This window comes from Sarcophilus harrisii, chromosome 2 (genome assembly GCF_902635505.1).
Source record: "Sarcophilus harrisii chromosome 2, mSarHar1.11, whole genome shotgun sequence".
NCBI lineage: Eukaryota > Metazoa > Chordata > Mammalia > Dasyuromorphia > Dasyuridae > Sarcophilus > Sarcophilus harrisii.
In genome coordinates, this window is record NC_045427.1 from 480,349,383 (window position 1) to 480,373,440 (window position 24,058).

Here is a 24,058-nt window from a genome sequence, read left to right on the forward strand (position 1 = left end):
GCTTCATTTTTGTCCTTTCTATAGTTGCCTTTTTTCTTTGGTTTTAGCTACCCTGCTGCCATTCCAAGTAAGTAGCAGTCCTGGAAACTTTTGTAGCTTATGTCTGTGAAATAGAGCATTTATGAAGTCTGCTATATTCCGGAAATGCAAATCTTTGGAAAGGAGCAACATTTTATCTTTGAACATGACTGGTGTGATGCAAGTTTGCTCCACCAGGGGGAAATGTTGCCCCAAATATGGATCCCTTGTAATTTGTTTTTCTATTCTCTCTTTCAAGCTGGATCTTTGTTACTCTTACTGTGTGCTGCTTGTGTTTCTTTTCCTCAGCATCTTCCAGCAGCATCCTGTAGAGCTCTGCACAGCTTCTAAAACAGCTGGTTTTCCCTTGGGGTTTATTTGTGGTTTGACAAATGCTTTCCTTGAGGTTTTCTGTCTTCTTGATTGATGTTACTGGTTCTTTTTGAGGATTCCAGGCTAACTTTCACCTCATGACTAAGGTGTCTTTGGACACCTTAAAAGAAGTATATTTCTCATGCCAGGTACCCATATGCCCAGGAAAATTTGGAAGAAACGGATTTGCCCTTCTTCTCTTCTGAAATGTAGAGCCCCATGATTTCCTTGTGGTAGTGGTATCTCATGTCTCTGGCTTTGTGTAGTACCCAGGTTTTTAAAGTAAGCTTGAGAAAATCCAAGTAGACCGTGGGCTCCTGAGTACATTTTGTTTTGACTTGTTCCCTGGATTGAGTTGTACATTTGAGAGGATTTGACCAAGACCAAAATTTAAAGACTCCAGGTAAACAAGGTGACTATGTATACATCTTTTTAAGTCTCTGTTTTTTTATCATTACCATAGTCATTGATTGGTTGGTTGAGGCTTTGATTGGTTTGAGTCTAGTGTTGCTAAATAATGATATATATTGAGGACTTAAAATGTGTTAGGTCCAAAAAACATATATTGCACTAATAATAATAACATTTATATAATATTTACTGTATGCCAAGTAATATACTAAGGGCTTTACAAATATCTCATTTGATCCTCACAATAGTTCTGGGAGGTAGATGCTATACTAAGCCAAACAGATTAAGTGATTTGCCTAAATTCACACAGCTATTGAGTGCTGAAATTAGATTTGAACTTGGGTCTTCAGTCCCAGTGTTCTATCTACTGCCCTAACGGCCTAAAACAAGGTAGAAAATCTTTGTGTGTGTGTGTGTGTGTGTGTGTGTGTGTGTGTGTGTGTGTGTGTGTGTGTTTTGTGTAAAAAGATCAAATAATCAACAGGGAATTTATTGTTATCCTTGAGGTTGAACTTGTCTAGGCAAAATCCTATCAAGTTTGATCTGTCCAGTCTAATGTGATGGTGGTAAGGAGTAGGAAAGTTGGAGTTCTTCGTATTTGGATACAGGATAATTTATATATGTTCTATAATAGGTACATCTATCTTTTTTTTTTTTTTTTTTTTTTTTTTAAGTTAACAGCTCAGACATATTTAGGAATGGGTTTACAATGCTGTTAGAGCTAGAAAAGACCTGATTCGTTTTGAGTAGAGAAGAGCTTATGTGAGAACGAGATTCTAACTCAGTATATTCTCTTTGGAGCAAGATACCTATTTCTTAATCTTTTGGGGACAGTCTAGAAAGTCAAGAAGAAATCTCTTTCTTTTTAAAATAGACTCTGTGGTCTCTTTCAGCCTTTTTTTTTTTTCCCCCTTTTTTCCCTTTTCCAGGTCATGAAGCAGCTTTTGCTGCCTTCCTTTGCTGCCTCTGCAAGATTGGGGTCCTCAGGGTAGATGACCAAATAGCCATTGTCTTCAAAGTGTTTAATCGGTAAGGGAAAGGAGGGGCGGAACCTTGTGGGGATGGAGTTTGTTTTCTTGATATTCTCATAGTGAAAATTAGGAATAAAGAGCTAGGGAGAGTAAATAGTCTTATTACAGCATTGTTCTTCTTATCTTCTTCATACTTTCCCTCAATTGCTTAGATTTTCTGGTTGTCTCTTTTCTCCAAAATTTCATTTTATTGATATAATTTAGTTATCTCCCAGGTAAACAGAAAGATTGAAAAAGTTCCTTGCCAGTGGTATTTTAACACCAAGTAGTATCTTATTAGCAAGCTTGAGCAGGGGGTCTCAGAGCTTTATGCCAAATGTTATTCTTTGGCTCATGGGGAAGTATTCACAGTGCTGACCAGTTTAAGAGTAGCATTCTCTCCACTTTAGAAAATAAGGCACTTCTCAGAAATACCAAAGATTGATGAAACAGATGAATATATAATATTTTGAGGGGATGGAGGTGAGAAATAAAATGATTAGCTTTAAAGGTAACAAGGTGTTAATATGGAATTTAGAACTAGAAGGGATCTGACCTAGAAAAAATCATCTGAAAGAACAAAAGGCCAAGAATTTCAGGATGATTAATGAAAGAAAGTCAAATGAAGGTAGCCTAGCTGTACCAGATCTAAAACTATATTGTTAAAGCAGTGGTCATCAAAACCATTTGGTACTGGCTAAGAAATAGACTAGTTGATCAGTGGAATAGGTTCCGTTGAAATTAGATTTGAACTTGGGTCTCCAGGCCCATCTACTGAACAAAATAGTCAATGACTATAGCAATCTAGTGTTTGACAAACCCAAAGACCCCAGCTTTTGGGATAAGAATTCACTATATGACAAAAACTGCTGAGAAAATTGGAAACTAGTATGGCAGAAACTAGGTATTGACCCACACCTGACCAAGATAAGGTTAAAATGGGTTCATGATCTAGACATAAAGAATGATATTATATATAAATTACAAGAACATAGGATAGTTTCCCTCTCAGACCTGTGGAGAAAGAAGGAATTTGTGACCAAAGGAAAACAAGGAGAATTGTGACCAAATTGATCACAAAATAGATAATTTTGATTATATTAATTTAAAAAGTTTTTGTACAAATAAAACTAATGCAGACAAGATTAGAAGGGAAGCAATAAACTGGGAAAACATTTTTACATTCAGAGGTTTTGATAAAGGCCTCATTTCTAAAATATATAGAGAATTGACTCAAATTTATAAGAAATCAAGGCATTCTCCAACTGATAAATGGTCTAAGGATATGAACAGACAATTTTCAGATGAAGAAATTGCAACTATTTCTAGTCATATGAAAAGGTGCTCCAAATCACTATTGATCAGAGAAATGCAAATTAAGACAACTCTGGGATATCACTACACACTTCTCAGATTGACTAAGATGACAGGAAAAAATAATGAATGTTGGAGGGCCTGTGAGAAAACTGGGACACTTATGCATTGTTGATGGAGTTGTGAACAGATCCAACCATTCCGGAGAGCGGTTTGGAACTATGATCAAAAAATTATCAAACTGTGCATATCCTTTGACTCAGCAGTGTTCTACTGGGATTATATTCCAAAGAGATTTTAAAGGAGGAAAAGGGATCTGTATGTACAAGAATGTTTGTGGCGGCCCTTTTTTGTAGTGGCTAGAAACTAGAAACTGAGTGGATGCCCATCAATTGGAGAATGGCTGAATAAATTATGGTATATGAATGTTATGGAATATTATTGTTCTATAAGAAATGATCAATAGGATGATTTCAGAGAGGCCTGGAGAGACTTACATGAACTGATGCTGAGTGAAATGAGCAGAACCAGGAGATCATTGTACATGGCAACAACAAGACTATACGATGATCAATTCTGGTGGACATGGCTCTCTTCAACACTGAAATTATTTAAACCAGTTCCAATTATTCAGTGATGAAGAGAGCCTCTACAGCCATAGAGAGGACTGTGGAAACTGAGTGTAGACCACAACATAGCATTTTCACTCTTTCTGTTTTTGTTCGTTTGCATTTTTGTTTTCCTTCTCAGGTTTTTTCCTTTCTAAATCCAATTTTTCTTTTTTCTTTTTTTTTTTTTAATCATAGCTTTTTATTGACAGAGCATTTGCATGGGTAATTTTTCAACACTGTTCCTTGCAATCACTTCTGTTCCAACTTTTCCTTCCCTCCACTCCCTCCCTAAGTGGCAGGCAGTCTCAAACATGTTAAACATGTTAAAGTATATCTTAAATACAATGTATATGTATGTATTTATACAGTTCTCTTGTTGCACAAGAAAAATCAGATTTAGAAAGGTAAAAATAACCTGGGAAGAAAAACAAAAATGCAAGCAGTCCACATTCATTTCCCAGTATTCTTTCTCTGGGTGTAGCTGGTTCTGTTCATCATTGATCAATTGGAACTCTTGTGTGGCAAGATTACTATATAACTATGTATACATATATTGGATTTAACATATTTTAACATATTTAACATGTATTAGGCTACCTGCCATCTAGGGGAGGGGATGGGGGTAAGGAAGGGAAAATTTGGAACAGAAGGTTTTGCAAGGGTCATTGTTGAAGAATTACCCATGCATATGTTTTGTAAATAAAAAGCTGTAATAAAATAAATGAAAAAAAATTAATACCTTTAAAAAAAAAAAAGAACTAGAAGGGACCTCTACAGACTATAGTCTTTTTTATTTTATAGGTGAAGGAATAGAGTTCCAGAAAGTTTGACTTGACCAAGGTCATATAGGAAGTCAGTGGCAGGATTAAGGTTTAGGTTTTCCTGACATGAGGAATAGGCCTTTCGTCAATATCATATGAATTTTCAATGTATAAAAATGAAACAGATTTTTTTTCATGTAGGTTTTACTCAAAATAGAAACTACTTGTTTCCAAGCTATCTCTTTTGCTTCTTTGTTCTCTGGCTTAGAAGGGTTGAGAATCTGTTTTGTACTTTTTCTTGTCTTCTCCACCTCAGGTACCTTGAAGTTATGAGGAAACTTCAGAAAACCTACAGGATGGAGCCGGCTGGGAGTCAAGGAGTATGGGGTCTGGATGACTTCCAGTTTTTGCCCTTCATCTGGGGCAGTTCTCAGCTTATAGGTACCAAAGAAGACGCTTCCTTCCTCATCTCTATGACTTTTCTCTGTCTTCCTGCAGTCTCCCTCCTCCTTTCTCTTTCCCCTTTTACCTTCTGTCTAGAGCCCAGCATCTGGTAGACAGTGACAGCTTGTGAACTAGGGCATTAAACTAGCTATTGACTGAGGCTGTTTGTTGTTGACCTTCTGCTGTGAGCCCATGTGGTGGTGCTGTGGGAGGAAGAGGTAGAGCACTGCAGAGATAATGGGAAGTGACAAGGACTAAAGGAGCAAGGCTTTTTGCTTAGTGCTTAATGGGTTGATGTGAAATTTAGACCCAGCTCCTGGTAGCAGCTTTGGTGTTTTTATATATAAAATGAGGGATATTCTTGGCTTAGTGACAAGTAAGATCTAATGTCATCCTCTGTCATTGTTGAGCAGTATGCAGAACTCATTAAAAAAAATAAGCCATTCCACCTTTCTTCTCCATTCCCCAATCTCCTCTCTGACCCTAAACAGGGCTTCTTTTCCCCTTAATACAGGTCAATTACTGATTTATTAAGGTCCATATCAAATTCAAGGTCAGGCATACTTTGACTCCCAATTTTTGGTTCAACTCATCTTGACCGAAGAGGAATAATTGGGGGAAAAGGGTTGCTTTATTTCCCATTTTGCTTGAAGTAAATCAACTTCAGATGATACTTCTAGATCAGTTACTGATATTTTGGAGTCCATCATGGCCTTTATCTGTCTCTAATAGCAGATAGATGATGAAGTAAATGAGTACTGGACTTGGAGTCAAAAAGACCAGAGTTCAAATCTAGCTTCATACTCTTGCTAGTTATGTGACTGAGCAAGTCACATAACTTCTGAAGGAAGAATAATAGTACCTAACTTCCAGGGTTGTTGTGAGGATATAAAGTGAGATAATATTTGTAAAATACTTTGCAAACTTTAGAGCACTGTATAAATGCTAGCTATCATCATTATTATTTGTAGCTGGGTTATAGAACTAGGTACAATATATGACTGGAATTGAAAAGGAAGCCATAGTTTCAAGGACCACTTTCTTCACTATGAGGTTTTCTACCTTTCTTAGAACACCCAAACCTGGAGCCTAGGCACTTTGTGGATGAGAAAGCAGTGAATGAGAATCACAAGGACTACATGTTCCTGGAATGCATCTTATTTATTACTGAGGTGAGGAGGACTTTGGTTTTCCTTGGGTGTGGAAAGAATGTGTAGATGGCATTCTCTGGTTTAGAGTCCCAATGCCTAAACCTTGTAAAACATGACCCTTCATAAAGATGACTTTTTTTTTTGCCTGAGGCAATTGGGATTAAGTGACTTGCCTAGGGTCACACAATTAGGAAGTATTAAGTGTCTGAGACCAGATTTGAACTCAGGTCCTCCTGACTTTAGGGCTGGTGTTCTAACCATTGCAGCACCTAGCTGCCCCAAGATGACTTTTTGATACTAAAATAGGAGATAGATTTGATCTGAGAAGCCAGGCTGTCTATTCCTAGAGAAACTAAGAGGAGATAGCAAATAAAGATTGGTTATGGAGAAAGAAAACCAAAGAAACTCATTTCTAGTTTCTCTTTCAGTTAACATGTGGTGATTTGATATTAGACATTTAACAGAACATTTATCAAGTGAGGTTCCTTTCCTTTAGGAGCTTTCATTCTCATTGTAAATCCATAATTTCCTATGCTGGTACTATTAGTTTTGATACTTTCTCCTCTTCAAAAAAAATACAAGGGGGAGCTGGATGCACCAAGAGCTGCTGGTACATACATATGCCTAGAAGTCCTGGGTTCTCTAATATCCAGCTTCTTAAATTGGTTTGCAACCCCATATGTGGAGTAGCGAAATTTTGATTATCAGGAAGTGTTTGATTTAAATGTAAAATTTTTTCTGATGAAAAGGGGTTGCAAAGTAGAAAAAGTTTTAAGAAGTCCTATTCTAATAAATGTCTTCTTGTCTTTAGGCCCATGTTCTTGATTGATTGACAGAATTGTACACATTGTCACTGTTCTTATGGCTTAGTCCGTCTGGGGTCTCAGCTTTTTAGGATTGATTGGTTTATAATACAAAATTTATTCTGTGGTTGGCGTTAAGCTCTTCTTCAGAAAAAGGAAAGATGTCCCCTTTCCCCAAATTAGCAAAGAGAATTTGGAGTTGGTGGCTGCTTTGCCCATTCTTCATTATAAGAGATCAATTTTCTGCATTGTAGTGAGACCAAGAGCATTGGGGATGGGGGAGACCTAGATGAGAGGACTCAATACTTCCTGGCTCGCTGCTTTAAGAGATAAGTCACATTTTTTGTTTATGTGTAAAGTGGAAATTGAAATGGGAAGAGCTAGGATAGGAGAATTCAGTTTTGTCTTTTAGAAAAGTCTTTTTCTTCCTTTCAGTTTTTTCAGTGACTAAAAACTTAAGTGGGGCAGCTAGGTAGCACAGTGGATAGTGCTGGAGCTGGAGTCTGGAAGATTCTTCTCCTGAGTTCAAATCTAGCCTCAGACACTTATTAGACCTGTGACCCTGAGCAAGTCACTTAATTCTTTCTTTACTTTCTCATTAATTGCAAATCATTCCAGTATCTCTGCCAAGAAAACCCCAAATAGGGTCTATGAAGAGTTGGAAACAACTGAAAAATGACTAAACAACGACAAAAACTTAAACGGTTTAGTAGCAGTGCTGGCTCTCCCTGTTAACTATAGCCTTCTGGGTCTGGACAAAACCGGGATAGTCTGAAACTCACAGCATTTAGGAGAATACAGTTCATATTTCTGACAAGTAGCTTTTATTGAAATTCGAGTTGCCTAGTTTCCTACAACAAAAGGAAACCATTGACAGCCACTAGGTGGCATTGAAGGCATATTGAACACTTAGGATTTGGTGAAATTGAAGAGGGTGGGAGTTGATGTATAAAAGGAAGGGGGAGGGTTAAAAGTTTTTCCTTTCTTTATACCTCTTTTTCCTAGCTCTTTTTCTGTTTTTTTGACCTTAGTCTCCTTATTTCCTGTTTCAAAACAATATTAATAGTTGAACATTAGGAGTTATATTAGGTAAGGACTGGATAATACTGAGGATTAATTTTGACTTACACATTTGCACAGAAGTACATGTATGTGACTAGTGATTATTGTATACTTAATAGTTTCCCTCCAGTACTCTAATTTGTGCATCCTCTTTCTCCCTCCTCCTCATAGCACTATCAGTCCCACTTTCCCCATCAGTCCTATACTACTGTATAAATGTTGAGTGACCAAATCTTTTTTGTTACAATAAAAAAGAATGTATATAATACCTGAGGAAGAACAACAATTCATTGTGGAAGCCAAGAGGCTTCATTATCACACCTGGAGATGGAGGTTTTAGTCAAGAGTTGAGGAATTTGAATAAGTCCAATATTTTAATTTTAATTATATGGTTTGTGAATTTAAAAAATAAACAAACTCTTTAAGAACTAATTAAAAATGGACTTCCCTCCAGAATTTTCCTAGAGAGAGAGTCATATACTAAGGAGGCTCTTGGGGGAAATCTCTGTTCTTTGGTGACCCTGTGTGTCCTAGATATTGGAGACTATATTCTAGGAAGCCTGTTGCCCTGGGAAATGTAGTCCTGGTGCCTTTAAGAGCACAGGGCAGGCAGGAAAAGAATTTCAGTTTCAATCTGGCTTCTAAATTTGGAGTTTTGGGAAGGGAGGGATCAGATTTCAGCTGGAAGGGAAGGAGCTGACAGGAAGGCACTGCACAGAGCCTTCCCTCCCTCTTCTCCCCCTTCCCCTCCCCCCTCAGCTTTTCCCCCTCCCCCCCAGTTACTGACAGAGGAACCATTTACAAAAGGCCGATTCTCTTGGGAGCAGAGAGGCAGGAACGCAGCGTCTGTGAGTAATTTCCTGCTCAATATGGCTGCTCTGACTCACTCAATTCCCCTGGGGTCACTGCGGGACTGCAGCTTGCTTGCTTGCTCTAGTGTGCTCTCTCTCTCTCTTCTCCCTTTGTGGCTAGAATGAGCTAATTTTTTTTCTTCTCACCCTTATTCCTTCTCTTCTCTTCCCCTCTGCTTTCCCAAACAATTATAACTCTCCTTGCAGTGACCCAGCAATAGCCAACTCCCTCAGAAATGGGCCAGTTCCCACCATACTGGTTCTTTGATTATATTCTTGTTCTCTTCTATTTCCTTTTCAGCCTTTGTGGGGAGGGGATTTTGAGTCAGTGAGAGCATGGCCAATTCCTATTGCAGCAAACCAAAGAGGCAATTTTTTGGAATATTTCGCCAAGTTACAGTGTCCTAGGTTGTGAGTGAGGCACCACAGAATTAGTTGGAGAGCTTTAATTTCTAACTTTCCTTTTCACTTTCATCTGGGGATATACACTTGCAGTGGGGTGGTTCTTAGAAGTCTATGAAATAAGGAATTTGACTTGCCACAGCAGGGTAAAGCATTAGGGTTCCAAAGAATTTCCCCATTCAACTAGTTTCAACAAGCATTTAAACTAATAATCTCTTCCTTAGGAATACTTTGTGTACTCAGCACTGTGGGGGTAATTAGGTGACCCTGAGAATAAAGCAATGGACCTAAAGTGTGGAAGACCTAAATTCAGTTTAGCCATATATCCTAGATGTGTGAATCTATCACTTAACCTCTGTGAAATAATATTTATAAAGCACTTCAAAAACTAGGAAACGGTGTACCAGTGCTAGTTTTCATCATCATCATCATCCTCCTCACAAAAGAATTATGTAACCTGGTTGATCCCACCCCCCTTCCTCCCCAGGTCAAGTTGTGATGACACAAACACTTGCAAATTAACTAAAAATCAAGCAGTATTCTATATGATTGCCAAGATGAATACTATAGATAGCTATGGGACACAGAAAAAGGGAGAAGGAAAGTTCCATGAAGCTTATGTAAGCTGGACTTTGAAGGAAGAGTAAAATGTAGATTGATAAAAAAAGAGTAGGAGGATGTTCTAGTCAGGAGAAAGCTGCACACAGTTATGGGTAGAAGCTTGGTGTATTTAGGAGCTTTTGTCTTGGCACTGCTTCCTCTCCTTCCCTTGGACTTAAGGAATTGAATGTTCAGGAAATGGGGGGACTGCTTCCTATTGAGTGTAATGATTAGCTGTCACGGTCACTGAACTTGTATGTCCAGCATCTTTGGGGTCCTAATGCTTTGTGTCTATCCCATTGGGTGTGAAAGGTTATACTGGTAAGAGATGCTTTTCTTGATTCAAATATTAAATGATCCATAAGTCATTGTAATTGGAAGGATGATGATGCTTCAGGGTATGATTCGAGAGCACCCTAAGTAACAATAAGAACAAGAGGAGATAGGAGTGAATGAATAATATCTTGAATTTTAATCTTAATTCTGCCTTGGTGTCCATAAAACCTGTGCAAAATCATTATGTCCTAGTCAGGATAAACAAAGAGATAGTCCCCTCACCCCAAGGCCTGGGGTAGGAAGAGAGGGTCAGGGTCACATGAATGAGGAGAGAGAATCATGGTGAAGGATTTTGTTTATTTGTAGAACCTAAAAAGGAGTCCCACCAGGTAGTAGGTTTAGTGCTCTTCTTTCATCCCTGGGAACAGGGTTAATGATAATGTTTTAGCTTAAGGCTGTTGCTATAATGTAGGACCTGACATACTCCCCATTTGTCATGCTGAGCTCTGCTCTGGGTCCAATTCTTTTGGCATATGTTCTGCAACAGGGTAGCCCTAATATCACCAACTTTTCCATGAGATGGGGGTATCTAGATGTGCGTAAGATTAGAGATTACTAACTGTTCAGTTAGTAAATAAAAATGTATTTGCCTTATGATGGTAGCAAGGTCTACTCAGGAAAATAAAAGCCTCTTGGCCCCCATGCTGTGGTTTCTGATGTCATGGGAACTTCGCTCAGCAAAGCAGACTACTGAATTTTTTTTTTTCTCTCCCTGAGGGTCTGAACCATTCTCCAAGGAGAAGGGGCCAAGGAGCAGAGTGGTCCTTGTGATTGTGCCTGCTGTTTACCACTGGCAGGGCTCTTTCCACCTCTCTGGTTGTGGCTGGCAGAATATTTAGGCTGGTTAAAAAAAAAAAAGATCTTCTCAACTCTGCTGCACCCCAAAGACCTTTCTGCCACATGGAGTGCTGTGTAATATCTGTTTTAGTTTCTTCATCCACCTCAACCATCCAAAGACAGAACCTCTCTGCCTTCTCTTCCCCCACCCTTCCCTCCCAACTCCCCCTTTCTGTGCCTACCTTGGGCTCTGTGACAGGTACCAGCTGAAAGCTTCTATCAGAGGGAGGTTATCCTTTGTATTGGGTGTGTGTGTGTGTGTGTGTGTGTGTGTTTGGTGGGGGGGCCTTAAGGGGAGTTGTTTATCTGAGTGAGAATGAGTCATAGTATTGGAAAGCTTAGCAGTGTTGCACTAGGGGAATGGATGGAAGCTGCACCAACTGCTAGAATGGGAATTTTATCTTCCTGTGTCTGCTGTTTTGGTGGAGGTGGGGGAAACTATTTCTATCAGACAGGTATATGGGGCAGAAAGGTGGTTGTCAGGGGAGGAAAAGAATTCTTTCGTAAAGATGGAAAGGGGATAAGCATATATAAGTATAGATTCAGGACCAGGGTCACCCTGAATGTTTGTTTGAAATCAGTGTGACTCTGAGTCACTGTGGCTGTGGATAAACTTCCCTGCTGGCTTGGTATGCCCTCTCCTCCCCATCCCCCATGTCACTGAACTCTTCCATTGTCCCTTCCAGATGAAGACCGGCCCCTTTGCTGAGCACTCCAACCAGCTGTGGAATATCAGTGCTGTACCTTCCTGGTCCAAAGTGAACCAGGGCCTCATCCGCATGTATAAAGCTGAGGTGAGTTTCAATGGGAGATCTAGTTAACTGCCTACTGTCCCCTCTGTCCTTTCTTTCTCTTCATGATACAATTCAATCCCTGGAAAAAATCGTTTCTTCGATTTTAGTCGAAATTAGGACTAGAAGAGTTAGAACCCTAAATTGGGAGTCAGAACATCTGGTTTCTTAGGGTCTCCTATCTTATGACTTTAGTCAATTTTCTTAACCTCTTCTATTTAAGTCCCTCTCTCTGTAAAATAAGCAGAACTTACCCCCACCCCCATTTATTCCATTAGGGGGTCATTAGATTTAAAGGTACTTATACATTTCCCTTCCCCACCAAATGATAGTGAATATATTGTTTTTGCCCAATTTCCATTAGTGCCCTCTGCATGGGGGTTTCCTCTGCCCTTAGCTAATGAGAATTTTAAAACTCAACTCTTCCTGCTTCAAGTCAGTCCTGAAACTATTTGCCATGCCTGAAGAAGTTTAGAACCGGTGGGATTGCTCTTCATGACTAGAGAAAGTAGAATTAGGCCTCAGGCTCCCTGCCCAGAGAACTGAAGAACATGGATCCTTGAGGGCCCCTTTTCAGGTCTCAGACTGGTCCTGGGGATTGGCTTCATTGTATCCCTTAACTGTCTATATGAGATGGTCTTTTTCTCTTGACTTTTAGGCATCTTGTTCTATTTCTGAAAAGGAATGCTCATTCTACTTTTCCATCTTAGAGGGTATAAAGGTTATAAAGGTATAAAGGGTCCTGGATACAATGCCAAAAATTCTCTGAACTTAATACCAAGTACCTGAAAGGGTTAATGGAGCTGTTGCTGACCAGGCCTAGCCCTCTCCCTTCCTTCCACCCCTCCCCCCTCCCCTTCCTCTGAACTTCACATCCTGTGTTTAGGTTCCAACCCACATACCTCTCTAATCTAAGAGGCGTCATTCGCAGGAGTTGTGCTGGCTCCTTCCGGCTGCAGCCTAACTCTTTTCTCTCCCTTGTCAGGAGAATAATAGGGTCATCTTTCCCTGTCCCAACCTGATCTCTTCAGGTTTGGGTAGGGGGCAGGTACTTGGCCTTTATGTCCTCATCACCTATTTCCCTTACCCCCCTCCCTTTCCCTTACCCCCCTATAAAACATGTACCAGAGGCTACTCTATTCTCCAACAGTTGGTTTTTTAGTCCTGTTCTTCTTGCATGCTTGTTAGGGGGACTTCTCAGAATACAGAGGCTCTGGGATAGCTAAGACAAGTGTAATATGAGGCTTTCAGTGTGGTTGCTTTTGGAAGGACTTTTATCAACTTGGTTCTCCAGAGTAGGCCTGTTTTGGTCCTTTTCTGGCCAACTTTTTCAGTTGCTAGATTTTAAGAAAGACCTCTCTTTCTGATTCCTAACTTGTGCCTTAGGCATGGAAGGATGTGGTAGGAGGAGGGAGTTCCCTGGATAGCAAAGGAACTGTTCTTACCCAGGCCTAGGGCGTTGGCCTCTAGGGGGACAATTAGCAAGGCTTGGCCTTGCTGAGTTACTATGTTGGCCAGGGGCTCCCATCTGCTCCATCCCCAAAGGATTAAATTTTCCTGTCCCCCAAAGCCACTTTTTTGCCCCTAGTCCGACTCCCCATTTCTATTGTTTCTCCAAGTGCCCTGCAGGCTTTGGCAGTAGGGGAGCTAAAACAACAGGATGTACTTCTAAATTCTCTGGACTTGTTCTGGGCTTGATATGCCAGTTCCTGGTCCCCAAAGAAAGCATGATTTGGGATGAAGCATTGTGTGGGTGGAGCAGAGAGATCTTCTGTGCCCTCACCAAGCATCCTTGTCTTGGCTGATTCTCTTGACTGAGTTCTTGAAGCAAACTGACCTTTAACCCTTGTTAGAATTCCAGAGCCCTGTGGGGTGAGGGGTGAGGGAGAGGCTTTTTAAACTCCTATTACTTTCTTGATGACATAAGTGCAATGGTAGCTGTCTTTGTTTCTGTCCCCTGTCATGTTCTTCTCTGAGGATGATTTCCCCCTTCCCTGCCCAACTGCTTTCTCTCTCCTGTCTGCTTACCCCCTGGAGTCTGACTGTGATTGAAATTGTCTTGTACCATCATCAGGGGCTTCTCCTCTCCTTCAGCTTCAATATTCTGACATTTTATGAAGATACTCAAGCTGGTTTTCCCATTTCTAGTGAGTCTTGGCCTAGCCCTTCTTTCTGGCCTCTTGAGGATGTTGGCCTATGAAATCTCAATTCCATGTGACTCAACCCCATGAAACAACCCCCTTCTTTTGTAGCTAGCTGTTGAGGTGAGAAGATAAAGCTTTGTTGTTAGTCTTATTTCATGACTGTGGCTTGCTTTTGTCCCCTGGGACTTGGAGATCAAGGCCATATTTTGGCCTTTGCACTATTCCCTTCAGCAGTGGTAATCCATCTCTCGATCTTACCCAGGAGTCATACTACCAATTTGTTAATGTGGCAGGAGGCATGAGAAGAGGCTTTATAGAGATCTTCATGCCTGAAGTAATTCACCATTCAGAGCAAATGAATGGTTAGCAGTTAGGATTGCTATGGCTTTCTTTGCAACTCAGAATAGAGCTGGGAGATTTCAGGATAGGACAGATTGGCAGATTTAGATCAATTCAATAAGCACTAAGATACAAAGGACTGGGGATACAAATAGAGATATGCAGAACAGTTTCTGGAAGGGGGGGGGGGGGCGCAGCTATAAGTGTCGAAGTGGATAGAGTACCAGCCCTGAAGTCTGAAGGACCTGAGTTCAAATCTGGTCTCAGACATTTAACACTTCCTAGCTGTGTGACCCTGGGCAAGTCACTTAACCCCAAATGCCTCAGCAAAAAACAAAAACAAAAAAACCCAAAACAGTTCTTGCCCTCAAGGAGCTTAGAGTCTACTTTGTGAAACAATATAAGTAAGTAAATAAATGCAGGATAGTACTCTTTCCCTCAAGTTAACACTAGATAGACCAGGAAAAGCTTCACAGAGGAAGTAGTACCTGAACTAGCCTTTGAAGAAAGGTTAGGCAGCTTAGTAGTAAAGACAAGGAGATGGTCCTTTACACTTGGGGGGATGAGGTATTTTCTGAGGGAGTGCTACATTGAAAGACATTTTGAGGGTCTTTTCCTGAGTGCTTGTAGCTAGAGTAAACACTGCCTTGTGACTGCTAGCTCTCTATAGTTCTATTCCTTTTCCTTTGGTATATCTCCCTTCCACATCACCAGAGCCTTCGAGCTAAAGGTTCAGTTTACATAGTGTTTACGGTTCCCTTGCTTAGATTCTCTTTTCTTGTACAGTATATTAGGATGCTAGGAGTTATTGTTGGGCATAGGAGGATTTCAGTTGGGTCTTATTGTCTTACTTTGAAGTGCCCAGATGCCTTCAGTCTAATGAGCTTAGAATTATCAAGCTTGGTCCCCGACTATTACCCTGTGGACTGGTGTGAAAATCATTCCTCACCTCATCTCCAGGGGACTCGGGATAGGAATCATCCACGTAATTCTGGGAGTTGTTCTCTTGACTTCTTGTGCTAGAACTTTTATCCTTTATCTTATTTCTACTGCTATTTCTTGTTTCTTGGTTTTCCTTTTTATTCATACTGTTTTTCCTTTTCCTGAAGGGATACTCTAGGTGGGATTGGGTTTCTCCCAGTAGAATGTTCTCTTTTGGTAGCAGGAACTCCCAGAGCTCTAAGATGGAAGTTAGATAGTTCACTAGATAGAAGAGAAAGATCATCAGGAAAGATAGGATCAACGTTGAACCACCTAGTATGGCCTCTGTGTAGTCCCAGAGGTGGAGAATCTTTTCCCCTAAACTTCCTCAGAGTGGCCATTGCTGATGCTCTAATTTAGGCTGTCACCCTTGGTCTCATGTTTATTTAGGCCTGATTTAGAAGTGTGACTCTTCTTCCCATAGGTAAACTAATGGTTTCAGAGATGTCCTTCTAGCTGCTAATATTAATTTATTTTTGTCATTCATTTTGTCTTCTGTGTATAGTGTCTGGAGAAGTTTCCTGTGATCCAGCACTTTAAGTTTGGTAGCCTGCTGCCCATCCAACCTGTTACATCATCATAGAAGAGGTGGGGGAACAACCACTGCTACCCTGGAGGTCACCAGCTCCCTCACCCTGCTCCCTTCACTTTTCTAATACCACATCCCTGCTGATCTCTCTGGTCCTTGAGGCAATTCTCCAGGATACATGAACACCCACAGTACAAGTGCTGAAGGACCCAGAAAGGGAAGAATGACCAAAGTGTGGCCAGTCTCCTGCCTTTCCCTCAGAGGCAAGATGAGGGTATATCTCTGGGGAAGCAGGATCCTTATGGCTACCTGACCCCCACCCCGCCTCTGTCCTTACCCCACTCAAATTCCCAGTCCCACTTCACGTGCTAAATCTGCTCTGTACCATCATTTGTGTGGGAGATTGATATGTTTTATTGTTTCCATTAACTTTCTTCCTACTTCCTGTTGCCTTTCTGAATGTTGAGTAGCAGTTGCTCCTAGTGAGGGTAGGAGACCATAGACCAATCCTCACCTCAGAGTACTCATGGACTAGAGAATGAGGGAGATCAGGAGGAGAGAGAAGCCTTGGCTGTTTCCTGGCCATTTTTTGTGAGTTTGCTCCCTCCTTCCCAAGCTCTTCTTTTACAAACTTAGTGTTGATTTCAGGAGCTCAGTTTTCATACTTGATCTCCTGAGGCCTGAGAAGGAGGCCTTGAGCCAGGGACCAGTGAAAATACAAAGCTAGAGGCAATGCCAATATATCCTGGCTGTGGTGAGGCAAAAAACAATTACAATCACACACATTCTAGCTCTTTTTCTCTGTGGTGCTCAGGTCTGCAATCCTCCCTGGGTATAGCCATATTGCTTTACTTTTTTTTTTTTTTTGCTGCTGCTGTGAGATTCTAGGATAATCCAGTTCCATTCTGAACACTGGTAGTTGACCTCTGAGGGGGTACTAGGCTTTGGGGAGGTGAGGGGAAAGACCTCATTAGATTAGACCTCAATAAATGGTAAGTGAGATACACTGGTGGGATTTGGGACTGATCTAGTGGAGATCTTGGCTCCTGGATTCCTTCAGTCAAAGGCATCTTTAAGGTTAGACTAATGCCATCCTACTGCTTGCAGCACTGTGCTGGCTACAGGTAAACCACTGTAGAGCCACTGAACAAGAAGAACTTGTCATCTCCATTCCCTTTTTCCTCTGGAAAGCAATTGTATACCATTGGATTTCTCCCAAATCCAAGGGCATAAGACAGAGGAGGGTAACAAGACCTTCCTTTGGGAAAACTGGACTTAACACTATTTAGAGCCATTGTAGGGTTGAGGTAAGTGACTTGCTTGAGGGCCAAATTACAGGACTCTAGCTCTTGGATATTTGGGTTCAAGAATGGTGAACAGGGGTAGGAGTGATGCTATCAGCACTTAAGTTCCAAGTTTTCTTCAGCAAACATTTATTGAGCTCTTCCAGAGCTGTTAATAAGAGCTGGGTTTTGCAGGTTTTCCCTATAGAAGCCTCTTTTTCATTAAGTGTTTATTCCTCTGCTCTTGATATCAGGGTTGTTTTTTCTTTTTCCTTTTTTAAAAAAAAAAAAGTTTGATTTAGCTGCCCAGGCCCATCTCCTCAGCTTCTTTCACACATCCCCAGGCATGGGTAGCACTCCTTTTGGGGTAGGGGAACACCCTGACAAGCACAGTGCATTGGATTTCCTTTTTGGTCTTCTATGGTCCCATTGCCACCACTGTGGATTTGAGCTAGAATGTCATCCCGGGCCACTAACCCAGAGCAATCTAAGGGCTTGAGCTGGGAGAGAAGACTCAAGTTGTATAAAGTTTTCCAAATGTCTTCTACTAGGGCCCCTCATGGAGTTATGTAGACTGTCACCTTCCTGGCCTTTCGTGCAAGGCCTGCCCACTCTGTGCCAACACCACACTGTTTTGAGGCTGCTTCACCCTATCCCTTGGTCTTTCATTGCTGTTCTGATTAAAAATCTGTTTTGCACCTGGAGCTGATGTGGATGTCTGTCTTGTTGTATACCTTACACCATATGCCTGCCCTCTTTCCTCTTGGATAGATCTAGGATCCATTTCCCCTTATAGTTTCCTGGTCTTTAAGGTAGGTGACTTTGGATTAGGCTGTTACAGCCATCTCCTGAGCTAAGCCTATTTTGATTACCTGTGTATTGCTACTGTTGGGAAAGGACCATCCATAAGTGCTTGTGACCTCTTGGTTGACCTTTGACAGGGCTGGAATGAAGCTTGGGTCTGCACTGAATAGTTTAGACAGCCTGGCTGGTCCTACTACTAAGTACAGCTGGTCTTTTAGAAAAGGCCATATTTTTATATCACGCCCATCAGCTCTGACCCTTCAAGCCAAATTTGGAGAGACTGGATAAAAATATTTTCCTTGGTAGTTGCTACACTTGTACAACCTTCCTTTCTCAAAGCTTTTCTATTTCTGTGGGTTTAGGCCCACTTAGACTATATCCCTTGGCTTTCTAGACTTTGAATCAGTTGAACAGAGAACTTGATGGAGACTCAGACTGCTAGAAACAGCTTGAATCTCATGAAAGTTATTAAGGGAATGAAAGTTCCAATTCTGGGAGTCAACCAAGACCATTCTAAAGAGTATTAGGAAGTTAGGTGGTCCACTCAAGCACCAATAGATGTGATTGAGTTATTAACACAATAGTTGGTTCCAGTATTAAAATGGTGATTGAGGTTTAGAGCAGACTCCTGAGGACATCCCATTTTATCTATTTCTTTGGCTCATAGTTGCAGGTCTGAATCCCACCCATCCCAGACTTGTTGGGGGCAGGGAAGGAGATATTGCTGAGGTTGGCATAGAAGGATGAGGTTCCCACTACTTTGTTCCAAGTTTGAACTTGGAACTGACTCTTTTCCTGAGTTTCCTGACTCTTCCCCTGAGTTATTGTTTGGGGAAAAAATGAGCAGCTAGAGAATGGTGGGGCTATTTAATGAAATTACAAGTTAGGTTATCTTTTGAGGAATGAACATGAATTTGGTTTTAGACATAGGTTCATAAATTTAGAGTTGGATGGGATCTTGGATGTTGACTGAGGTACCAGTGGGACATTTAGGTGAGATGTTAATTGAAGATAATGACCTAAGGAGTGAACATTTCTATATTTTCTTTTTCCAAGTCTGCTTTGTATTTGAGGAATTTCTCAAGAGGCTCAGGTCAAAGTCCCCAATCACAGCCCAAGTTTTAATACTTGCTAACAATATTTCAGGTCTATCCATTAGGATCAAGGGATATAGGGAAAATCTGCCCACCTTTAAGGTCTCCTAACCATTGATTTATTGAGTTCTGTGGACTTTTAACTTCATTCTCATTCATGAGGCTACACTTGGACTCCTGGATCTTGGTGGTATTGAGGGACCCCACATGGGAGATACCTCAGTCATTTTGGGGACTGTTCTGTTGCTAGAGAGGACTTTGGCCTGAGCTTCTTGAGAAATCCCTTAAACACAAAGTAGAGTTGGAAAAAGGAAATACAGAAATGTTCACTCCTTAGGACCATCCCAACGTGGCTCTTTAAAAGTTGTGTTTTTATAAAATAGGGTTCCCTTGATTGGCAAAGGATTCTTTTCAGTCACTTTAATAAACTTGTTTCCCTCAGAACTAAAAGGATTGGATTGTGCTAATACATAGGGATTTTGAATAGGATACTCATACTCTACTGAGAGAACTTCTGAGAGTCATAGATTGAGAGCTGAAACCAACTTCAGGTCAGCAAACAGGCTAAAGAGGCTTAAACTAAGCCTTTCCTTATTCATTTAGATGCTTATTTCATTTTGTTTGCTCTAAACAAAATGGAGATGGATTTTTTTTACTAAAGATCATTTATGGGGTGCTTTAGGTATACAGTACTAGTGAAAAGACCTATGAGCTAGATGCTCATTTGGACATCTTAAGTTCCAGGCATAATTCTATAAATCCATATTGTTCCCTGAATTCGTTTTCTTTTGGGGGGGGTCCAGTTTTCTTCATATACACTTCTTGCTTCTGGTATTGAACAATAGTGGATTCAAGTGGGTATTGAGGGAACTGTGAAACAGACAAATATGACAATTGAAATGACATGGATGGAAGTATTTGTAAATTTTAACTTCCCCTACAACTAATCATTTTTGGAAAATGTGGGAGAGGAAGAAGAGCATTGTGGCATATTAAGACCTATGCACAAGGAAGGCTGGGATAGGATTTTGTCCTTGAATCCCCAGTGCTTAGCATAGTGTCTGATGTTTAATAGGAGATGCATACTTGTTGACTGATTGCCCTTAAAATGAATTCAAGAAATTTTTGAGCACCTATGTGCTTATCTCTGTTAGGCCCTGTGGATACTTAAAGGAAGTATGAAATATGGTTCCCGCCCTTCAGGAATTTACAATTATTTAGAGTCAAGACTAAGAAAACCTGTGAAGATGCATGGCTACATTATGATTGAGGCTAGTGAGGGTGTAGAGAGGATCAATACAATTGTTTCTGCCTTCTGGAAAAAGCTGAACCTGGCTTTGATTGGGTGACCAGAGAAACTCCTGAAGTGACTGGGGGAAAAGAGGGCAATTTTGAGATTGAGAGTCTAGGGGAGAGAGAGAGTGAGTGTGAGTGTGAGTGTGTGAGAGAGAGAGAGAACAGGGCAGAGAGACAGAGACTCTGCCGGAATGTGCTGACATCATGATTAATTTATCAGGTGCTTATGAATATGCAGATGGAGGCTCCAGTTTCTAAGCGCCTGTTTCAGAGAGGCCGAGCTGGGACTGGGACTATTGCTACCATCTAGGTTGTTAGGGAAAATGTAGCTAGAAGAGTCATTGCAAAACCTCTCCTTTATCCTCAAACACATGACCAAGACCCCAAACACTGCTACCTTATCCTGTCTTCCCCTCAATCCCTCTGTCAGAGACCATTGCTGGAGAAGGGAGTCCCCTTTAGGTAGAAGTGGCCTCCAAAGTGAATGATTAAGAGTGGGGGGGGGGGGAGGGAAGGGGGAGAATGTTCTGAGGGGGAAGATGGGACATCTATGTAGAACATAATATGTTCCTTAAGTTCCAGACTTTGGCCATGAATCCAGAAGAATAGGCTAAGACAACAGCTGGCTCTGTTTAATGAGTTGGGAAGAGAAATTGTAGGATGTTCACAGGAAGGTTATAGGTGAATGGGAAGACCTCTTATCAACAAGCATTTTTTAAGCACCTATTGGATGCCAGGCATTTTATATGTGTGTGACACACACACATGTATATGTATATTCATCCCCACATATACATATGTATATGTATACGCACATAAATGCAAGATAATTTCTGGGGAAGATACTAACATCTGGAAAAACTGGGGTAAACTTCCTATAAAGGTAACATCTGAGCCAAGCTTTGAAGGAAACTAGTGGAGTGCATTCTAGATATGGGGGGTGAGAGAGGATAGGATGGGTGAAGAACCTATATAAGGGCAGAGGGACTCTATTCCAATATTTTTTATCTTTTCACTAATAGCTACTATAATACTACCATATAATCCCTCTTCTTGCATATTATAGTTAATCTAAATTAATTGAGACAGGGAAGGAAAATTGTTAATTGAATTTTCTAAGGACTTCAATTGAAAAGGCATTAAGTGCAGACTGTGTACTGAGGACACAGACAAAAACAAGTTATTTCCCTTAACCAGCTTATATTTTACTGAGGGATACAATAAGTTTGTGCATAGGTAAGTAAAACTTGAAGGAAGATAAGGATTTAGAAAGGTAGAGATGAAGTGGGGAGGGAAGTATCTCCCAGGCATGAAGAATTAAGCAGAAATACTTATCATAGACTCCTAACCACATTAGGAGTCTGATAAATTTGGACATTCCTTGGATTGGAAAAAATCTTAGAAATTATCTTGTTCAGTGCCTTCATTCTGCAAATAAGAAAATAGAGAAATGAATTATGATTTATGTTGCTTGTTAACTTCACTGATTTGTGAAGTGATTTGCTTAAGGCTTATACAGTGAATGCTCTTTCTGCCCACACCATACTTCTTTGTTAGTTCAGCTTTTGAGTACGAAAACATTTACAAAATGGATTTGTTAGATGCTTGTTGATAGTACTTATCTTTCCTGTGTATTTCTTCCCAACTCTTTAAAATATAGCAGGGCCAAGTATTGCCTTAGTCCATTTTAGTAGAGTCTATTTAATTTGATGTTACCTTTACAAACATTATCTTGAAGATCTTCTGGTCTGGGATAGTTGATGATAGTGGTGGGAATCATAAGATTCAGAGTTAGAAGGGGCCTTGGAAAATCCTTAATGTACACTCAATTTACAGATAATGAAATTGAGTTCCAGAGAGTTTACTCTAAGTCCATTAGATTGTGAGCTCCTTGTGGACAGGGACTGTCTTTTGCCTCTTTTTGTATTTCCAGTATTTAACACTGTATTTATATTTATATATATATTTAAACCTCTCTCCCCTCCACTGTGTGTCTCTAATCTCTCTCTGACTGTCTCTCTCTGTGTGTGTCTTTAACTTTCAATCACTTCTGAAGGTCACATGTCTTTCTCTCCTTTTCCTATGATCTTTTAGTTTTCTTTCCTCATTTCCCCATTTCCCTGCACCCCAGACAGTAATCCTTGTTTGTTTTAAGACTTCCACCTAATGCCCCCATCCCTCTCTGGGCTTCTTTCCATGTTTGTCTGCCTTTGTTTCTTTCATTCTAGTCAGAACAGCCTATTCCCTATGGCAGAGGCACAACATTCTCTCGTCAATTTACTGCTCTTGGTTCACCTCCTCCCAGAAGCCTAAGTAATCGCCCTTGTTTTGGAGGCTTAAAGGACAACATATATATTTGGCAATGCATTTAACCACTGTAGCAGTCTGGTTGCCTAGAATAATGCTTTCAGCCAGGACTGAGCTAGACAGGCTTCTAGTGCCTGGCACATAGCTGACCCTGAATAATTTTAACTGGTTGGTGTGATTTGCCCAGAGTTTTAAAGGTGGTAAACAGAAGTCAGAATTTGAAACTAGGTCTTTTGATCCAGTACCACCACAGCACCTACTGCTTCTCTGGTTCTGATCAACAATTTTCCTGATACAGTACATGACTCCAGATCTATATATCCAGCCCTAGTCTCTCTCCTGAGTTTTAGTTCCTTATCACCACCAGCCTATTTACATATTTTGGATTGTATGTCCAATAAACATCTCAAGATCAACCTGCCCAAAACAAAATTCATCATTTATCCCAAATTTACTCTCTTCTGAACTTGTGAACACTATCTGTAGTCATGCCTGGAAGTCCAAACAACATCTTCCAAATGAGGCCTTTTCTAATCCTTCCAATTGCTAGTGCCTTTCCCCAATTATCTTGATTTATAAATTTATTTTGTATATACTTATATATATGTTGTCTACCCCATTACAATGTGAGCTCCTTTCTGCCTTCAGGAAGGGTCTTAATTTTTGTATTGACATATCCAATACCTAGTACAGAACATAGCACATAATGAGTGCTTAATATTTATTAATCAGTTGATTTAATTGGAGAAAATGTAGGAGATTGGGCTAAATGAGTACTGGCTTCAGGATGCATCTGGCAGATGCTTTAAAAAATAAACCCTGTATGTGTACTTCTCTGTTGTCCTGTGTCTTTTTTTTTTTTTTTCTTAATATTTAAATACAAGGGCAGGAGGAAAATTCCCATTCATTCATTTAGCAAACAATATTCCAAGTCCTGGTTTAGTGCTACAGGAGAAACAAAAGAAGACGTCCTCCTTACACTGACAAAAATCTGACTATTTATTAGGGTTTCCAATTCATTGAAGTATTTATGCTGCAGACATATATACAACTACTGATACACAAGAAGCACACATACATGCTCTAGCACACATTTCCATTTCAACCAGCCCTGACAAGGACAGAAATAAATATTCAGACAATCACTACAGTGAAAGATACGCATTGGTTTATAACGTTGAGGTGCCTATACATGCATGGAGAAACATCTGACACGAAGTCCCTCTGGCTGTTCCTTCCTCGAGGCCCAGGCCCTCCCCAGCCCAGGGTTTCTCTTGAGGCTAGAGGCAGATCCCTGAGGGTCTTGGCTCTTTCCACTGCAGCAGGTTAGTTGCCTGGAGCAAAGCTCTCAGCCAGGCCTGAGCAAGACATGTCAAGGGCAGCAAGACAGGCATAATCCCAGGGTACTGGAGAACCTTACCTCTACATGACCTGGGAAGATGGAATAGTCAAGGGCTCCCTGGGGGAGGGAGTACTTGTAGGCCGCTGGTGCTCTCCTTGTCTCTCC

At 40.7% G+C, this 24,058-nt stretch overlaps 1 protein-coding gene across 6 annotated transcripts in view; it reads left to right on the plus strand.

Moving 5' to 3' along the window:
* The window catches only part of PTPA (protein phosphatase 2 phosphatase activator), a 54,125-nt gene extending 30,744 nt beyond the window's left edge, over positions 1 to 23,381 (plus strand). For 3 of the 6 annotated variants that reach the window (XM_031954789.1, XM_031954788.1, XM_031954790.1), the window contains 6 exons: positions 1,731 to 1,830; positions 4,814 to 4,938; positions 6,013 to 6,113; positions 8,737 to 8,805; positions 11,670 to 11,777; positions 15,744 to 23,381. In XM_031954789.1, coding sequence (XP_031810649.1) covers positions 1,731 to 1,830; positions 4,814 to 4,938; positions 6,013 to 6,113; positions 8,737 to 8,805; positions 11,670 to 11,777; positions 15,744 to 15,821 — 581 coding nt within the window. In that variant the 3' untranslated portion in view covers positions 15,822 to 23,381. Of the gene's footprint in view, positions 1 to 1,730; positions 1,831 to 4,813; positions 4,939 to 6,012; positions 6,114 to 7,149; positions 7,376 to 8,736; positions 8,806 to 11,669; positions 11,778 to 15,743 lie in introns of those variants that run through there. The other 3 variants (XM_003757394.4, XM_023494298.2, XM_031954791.1) reach the window with 2 other exon arrangements.
* The last annotated feature ends 677 nt before the right edge of the window (positions 23,382 to 24,058 follow it).